This window comes from Salvia miltiorrhiza, unplaced genomic scaffold (genome assembly GCF_028751815.1).
Source record: "Salvia miltiorrhiza cultivar Shanhuang (shh) unplaced genomic scaffold, IMPLAD_Smil_shh original_scaffold_414, whole genome shotgun sequence".
NCBI classification, from domain to species: domain Eukaryota; kingdom Viridiplantae; phylum Streptophyta; class Magnoliopsida; order Lamiales; family Lamiaceae; genus Salvia; species Salvia miltiorrhiza.
This window is the reverse complement of record NW_026651544.1, coordinates 114,057-121,357: the sequence shown is the minus strand read 5'-3', so window position 1 is coordinate 121,357 and position 7,301 is coordinate 114,057. Positions and strand designations below refer to the sequence as shown.

General features: G+C 39.1%; 1 protein-coding gene across 1 annotated transcript; it reads right to left on the bottom strand.

Moving 5' to 3' along the window:
* Positions 1–6,308: 6,308 nt before the first annotated feature.
* Positions 6,309–7,301, bottom strand: LOC131004514 (uncharacterized). Its single transcript, XM_057931217.1, has one exon. It carries the CDS (start codon positions 7,299–7,301, stop codon positions 6,309–6,311), a length of 993 nt encoding a protein of 330 aa, XP_057787200.1.

The window sequence follows — 7,301 nt, the reverse complement described above, 5'->3', positions numbered from 1 at the left end:
CGAGTCCCCTGTGGTACGGCCTTTAAATTTTTTTATCTAATATTATTAATTTATCAAAAAAAGAGGAGGTCTTTTATGTAGACGTCTGTATGAGAATACATACTCACACTCTCTAATAGAACACTCACGAATGTCCTATTACACGATTTAATAGAATATTATGAATGTTCTATTAGAATATGTATATGTAAGGTGGACGTTGTTTTCCACCAAATAATTCCTGTAGAATTATCAAGAACTAATTAGTATAATGACAAGCAGGGTCGATCCCACAGAAAGCAGGTAAAATCATTCAATTCCCTAAAATCTATATTTTTTGTGATGCCACCACGCCTTAACTTGAGAAAATTAATTATAACTAAGAAATCAAATAACTTAAATAAAAATCTAGAAATTAATCAATAAAAAGGTAACTCGGCTCGAATAAATCCACACTAATTCAAAGCTCTGATAGGATACCGTGATACGCATTGACATACCCCAATTCCTACTTACTGTGTCGATAGACGGCTGGATACGCCAGTCCTACCTATTTCCCTTATTAAAATATAACCTAGCTGGATACGCCAGTCATAGATTTAATATTCTAATATTATTAAGATGAAGGAACTCAGTTTAGACCAATTATCCTAGATACGCTAGTAATAATTAATCTACCAATTTATTCCTACTATGAATACGGTAGTTTTATCACTAATCAGCCCTATTCCAACAATTACGGATTGGAGACGCTAATTGACTGTAATCCAATTAAACCTAAATTGGCCAGACTTAAATAAAATCAGAATTATCTTTAAACCCTAGGAATAAATCGAAATCAATAGAAACCAATTTTATGCTCAATTAGGTCTCACAGATTAATTTATTAGTGTTTCATTATTCTCGCCGAATTAAAGAATTAGCTACTCATGATCAAACTAAACACAATAAAATAAATAAAAATGAACATAGAACAATAAAATAAATTGCAAGAAAATAAAAGTCACCACTTGAATTAAACAATAAAAACTCGTCTGCCTTGATTATTGCTATAGCCGCCAATCTCCAAGCAAGCAAAAGTTAAAACAATTAAAATTCTCCTAATCAAACTAAGCTATACGTAAGTGCTAGAAAAGTAAAGAATCAAAAGTTTTTTTTGTTTTTTTTGTTTTCAAAAGTCAACTAATCATAACTTATACTAAAGGTGGCGGCTAGGTTCTTAGAAATAAACTAATTCAATGAATAAAAGAAACCTAAGGTGCCGCTAATCACCCACAAATGGGCTTCGGCCCTCTTACAAAAAATAAAGCATTAGAAAATAATTGAAATCAAGAGTTTTGGACTAATTAAATTCTAGACAATTAATTCCAAGCCCAATCTTCAAACCTCTTCTTCATAGTCCACCATCTTTACCAAATCCATGCAAAAACTCGATTTCCTTCAACTTCTTCCATTCACAAGATCATCTCCAATTTCTACTCAATTCCTACATCCAAAATACCACAAATCATGTAAAATTATATAAAACCATAGTAAAACACACTAACTAAGTAACTAAAATACACACACATCAAATCCCCTCACACTTAGATCATACTTGTCCTCAAGTATGACGTGAAAGAAGAATTTAATGGTGAAAATCAGCCACTAAAGACAAGACACTAAAGACTCACAATAAAAGAACAAAACAACGGACACAACAACTAACAAAAAGAAAACAGAAGAGAACAAGGACACTAAACAACGACAAACTCAATTAAAAACAACAGCCAAGTAATCATCAAAACACCAGTAACAGAACATACTGCCAAGTCGAACCCTGCAACTCACAATCAACTCTCAACTCTCGAATCAAGAAAAAGGATATCAAACATGTGTTTTCATTGTCAATTCAATCCAAATCAAGCAACAACGAGCTTCTCTCAAGGTTCACTCTTCACTCAAGAATTCATTGGAAATTCACACGCAAGAAGAAAAATCCACTTAGTCGTGATATGTCATGGTCACATAGTAACTCAACAAGGTCTTTTCTCATTTGGTGTAATGGAGTTAAGAACCATTCATGATTTTGGCAAGATCCTATGGGTCCTAGGCTTAAGCATTGAAACTCAAAGTGTACATGTTCAATCCAAATCATCATCCCTACAATCAAGACTCTAGAGAGAGAGAAAACACTACAAAACTAAAGGAGGAAACTGATCAAAAACTTTAACATGTTTCAAAATTTTGGCGTTGCACTTCTTTCTCTCGTTCTTTTTTTTTTTTTTTTACAGCATACAACAACACCCATTTTATTCTCACTTCCAGCACATGATCACCAAATATAACATTCCCCCATAATTCTATCTCCCAATCATGCATCTAATCAAGACTAATCTGATCGTGGCCCTTGTTTGGCCAAACGAATCAGATTCTCAACATAGAACACAACAACACTGCAGTTGGGCAAAATCAATAGACTCCACTCTCTCTAATAAATGATTGGAATACGCTCCAAGAGAAAACATGTAAACACAAGGTTAAAGAAACATTCCAAAAAAGCCTTGGTTTATTATTTAGTGACTATTAAGAACAAAAAGGTTCAAGGCTTCAAACACGGCTCACTAGGGGTTACTGTTCAGGTAAGAATTCAAAAAGCAGGCCAAATTGCTAACCTAGTGCCTTCTATCATGCATCACCAATGACTCACAACATATCACAACTTCATGACCAAACAAAACCACTCAACAAGAATAAGATAGTAGAGAGTGTTTCTACTCTAGTAGCTCAATTCTCATATATATGTGGTTTTTCTTCTCAAATGTTGCTTTTATTTGTCATCCCCAAATTTCATCCAATAAAATACAAATTTTCAATCACTAAATCCCAATTATCAAGTATCAAATCTCAAGTTCGTCACATAACTCAACCGGGGCAGCATGCTTATCACTAATACTTCAATAATCACAAGGCTCAAGACACACAAAAACGATATAAAAATGGACTTTAACAAAAGACAAAATCAAAGACGCCCCCCCTCAACACTTAGATTTTGCTTGCCCTCAAGCAAACAAAACAAAGTATAAGTAAATGAGCAAACGAGACACACAAACGAAAAGATAAAGACAAAAAACAACACAAAAACACACGAACTAAAGCAAGAAAAAAAAGAAAGGAAGTCACCGTGTTGGTGCTGCCACCGCAGCTCCTGCCGAATTGGTGGCGCTCAATTTGTGAGGCTTCCCTGTAGTGCAGCCACGTTCCCGTCGATCTATTCTTTTTTAATAAACTGAAACATAACAAAAATTAAAACTAAGGAAGGGTAACTAAGAAGCTTATAAAAAACTTAACGAAAAAAATGAAAATCAAAGAAAAGAATAACAAAGCGGAAAATTAAAAGGGAAAGAAAATTGGGTTGCCTCCCGATAAGCGTCATTATTTAACGTCGTCGGCTCGACTGCTCAAGTGCTCAAAAGGTGCTCGAAACCAACAGCGAAACAGACTCCGCTGGAACTAAAGAAGAGGCGTCATAGTGCGGCTTCAAATGTTGTCCATTCACGGTAAATGTCTTAGTCGTGTCTAAAGTGCGAATCTCAAATACCCCATTTGGGCAAACAGACTGGATCACAAACGGACCAACCCATTTGGTCTTCAACTTGCCGGGCATTAAACACAGCTTCGATTGGAACAAGAGTACCTTTTGCCCGACCTTCAATGACTTCCCTCGCAGATTCTTGTCATGCCACATCTTGGTGTGCTCTTTATACCACATGGCTGCATCATACGCTTCAAGACGAATCTCCTTCAATTCTTGAAGATGGAATTTCCTTTCCTCCTCACACTTAGGCAAATTTTTATTCACCTCCTTCACGGCCCAATAGGCGCGATGCTCTAACTGAACCGGCAAGTGGCACATCTTTCCAAAGATCAATCGATAGGGTGACATACCAATTGGGGTTTTATAGGCAGTTCGGTACGCCGATAATGCGTCCTCCAACCTCAAACTCCAATCTTTCTGAGAAAGGTTCACCGTTTTCTCCAAAATTTGCTTAACTTCTCGGTTTGAAACTTCGGCTTGCCCATTTGTTTGAGGATGATAAGGAGTGACCAAACGATGGTGAACACCATATTTTTTCATCAATGCTTCGATGGTGCGGTTGCAAAAGTGAGTCCCCTGATCACTAATCACTGCTCGAGGTACTCCATACCTAGTAAAGATGTGGGACTTCAAAAATGCAGCAACCACCTTGGCATCATTCATCTTTGTAGCCTTGGCCTCTACCCACTTCGACACGTAATCAACGGCGAGCAAGATGTAGAGATTGTTGTATGAGCTTGGGAACGGTCCCATGAAGTCCATTCCTCACACATCAAATATCTCACAAAACATCATAAGAACTTGGGGCATCTCATCTCGCTTGGAGATATTTCCGGTCAATTGACAACGATCACAGCTTTTGCAAAATAAATAAGCATCTCTATGCAACGTGATCCAAAAGAAACCGGAATCAAGTACCTTCCTTGTTGTACGCTTTGGACCAAAATGACTACCACAAGCTAGAGAGTGGTAGTGCACAAGAATTGATCGCTGCTCTGCTTTAGGGATGCAACGTCGGATAATCTGATCAGCTCTAACTTTCCACAAATAAGGTTCATCCCAAAAATAATACTTGCACTCACTCCTAAGCTTCATCCGCTGTGCTTTTGTGAACAGGGGTGGACATTTTTCAGAGGTCAAATAATTGACGATATTGGCAAACCAAGGTTCGGAAGCACCTTTATCAACGATATAATATGATGCTGACTCAGAAAGGAGGTTCTGTTTGGGCAAACAGATGGCTGAACAGTTCTGGATAGCGTAGAAATGTTCCTTCGGGAAAGCTTCGTTGATAGGAAGAGAATCTTCATCTTTCTGGACCAAACGACTTATATGATCAGCAACATGGTTCTCCGCGCCTTTCTTGTCTCGAATCTCCCAATCGAACTCTTACAACATAAGATTCCACTTTATCAAGCGCGATTTTGATTCCTTCTTTGAGAGTAGAAACTTTAACGCGGCATGGTCCGTGTAGATAATGATTTTTGCTCCCAAAAGATATGAACAAAATTTCTCAAAAGCAAAAATAATTGCTAACATCTCCTTCTCCGTTGTTGCATAATTGCATTGAGCCGGATTCAACATTTTTGAAGCATAATAAATCACGCGGCTCTCATTTCCCAACTTTTGTCCAAGAATCGCACCCACAGCATGGTCACTAGCGCCACGCATAAGCTCAAAGGGAAGCTTCCAATCAGGTGGTTGCATAATAGGAGCCGTGGTCAACTTGGTTTTTAACAAGTCAATTAAACGCCTGCTTACAGTCCTCTGTTAGGGCAAACGACACGTCATTCTGCAGAAGATGTGTCAACGGTTGCGCAATCTTTGTAAAATCCTTGATGAATCGTCCGTAAAATCCAGCGTGACCAAGAAAACCTCTTATCTCCTTCACATTTGTAGGGTATGGCAGCTTCGCTATCAAATTCACCTTTGCCTTGTCGACTTGAATCCCTTTTTCTGAAACAACATGGCCTAAGACGATGCCCTCCTTGACCATAAAATGACACTTTTCGAAGTTCAAGATCAGATTCTTCTCCATACAACGTGTCAAAACCTTCTCCAAGTTGTCAAGGCAGTCCTCAAATGATGCTCCATATACTGTGAAATCATCCATAAAGATTTCGATGCACTTCTCGATCAAATCTGAAAAGATGCTCACCATGCATCTTTGAAAGGTGCCGGGCGCATTGCACAATCCAAACGGCATCCTTTTACATGCATATGTACCAAACGGGCAGGGGAAGGTAGTCTTCTCTTGATCCTCTTGGTTGACATGAATTTGAAAATAGCCATTGTACCCATCCAAAAAGCAAAAGAAGGATTGTCCAGCGAGGCGTTCCAACATCTGATCAATGAATGGTAGAGGAAAATGATCCTTGCGAGTAGCTGCATTTAACTTCCGGTAATCGATGCACATGCACCATCCAATAACAAGACACATCAGCACCAACTCATTTTTCTCATTCTCAACCACTTGCAGTCCCGACTTCTTTGGAACCATGTGAATCGGACTCATCCACTTGTTGTCAGAGATAGGATAAATTATTCCCAAAGCAAGGAGCTTGAGGACCCCCTTAAGCACAATCTCCCTCATGTTCGGATTCAATTTCCTCTGTGGATCTCGAACAGGCTTAGCATCCGACTCCAACAAGATGTAATGTTGGCACACGTCGGGACCTATACCAGTGATGTCCGCCAAAGTCCACCCAATTGCTTTCTTATGCTTTTTGAGCTTGGTGATTAACTGCTTCTCCTAGCTTGCGGTCAATTCGCTGCTAATGATGACTGGAAGAGTATCAGTATCCCCAAGATAGACATACTTCAGATTCACAGGAATAGGCTTAAGTTCTAACTCCGGCGGCTTCTCATCGGATCTCAACGGTCTGTCATACGATGTCTGTTTGGGCAAACAGAACTGGCTTCCTGAACTGACCACTTCCGGCTGTGTATAAATAGACATGATGGCCTCTTTGATCTCTGCATTGTTCATCCCTTGAGCATCAAATTCTGTCCAGCTTTTGATCATGGTGAGCTCCAACTTATCCTGCATGAATTCGGTCTCAAGAAATTCTTGGATGAGAGGGTCAATCACATCAATAGAATAAGCATTTTCAGCATCATTAGGAGTTTTCATGGCATCATCCATACTAAAAGTATATTTCTCCCCATGATAATCTAGACAAATTGTGCCATTACTAACATCTATGATTGACATCGCAGTCCTTAGGAACAGACGACCTAAAAGGACTCTCGATGAACCCTTGGATTGCACTCCACTCATCCTCACACTCACAAGAACATTCTCGAGCAAACCCTCGGGATACACGCATGACCTATCAGCTAACTGAATGACCACTCTAGTATCTACCAATTCTACACCCGACAACCTATTATAAACAGTGAGAGGCATAACATTGATAGAGGCTTCTAGGTCACACATAGCATGCTCGATCCTAGTATCTCCTATGTAAATGGGGAGAGAAAACATACCCGAATATTTGGATTTGGGTGGTAATTCCTGCTTGATTGCTACTGAGACGTTCTCACCCATCAGAATTTTTCCATTTACCTTGGACTTACCAGCAATGAAGTCCTTCACAAATTTTCCAAATGGAGGAATTTTCAGTGCTTGAATGAACGAAAGACTCACCTCAAGCTTGCCGAATATCTTCACGAAATTGATGAGTTCCTCCTCCGGCTTCTTCCTCGCCAACCTCATTGGAAAGGGAACTGATATCTCAACCAT

Excerpts from the sequence above, each read along its gene's own strand:
- LOC131004514 (XM_057931217.1), bottom strand. The coding sequence starts at position 7,301 with ATGGTTGAGATATCAGTTCCCTTTCCAATGAGGTTGGCGAGGAAGAAG.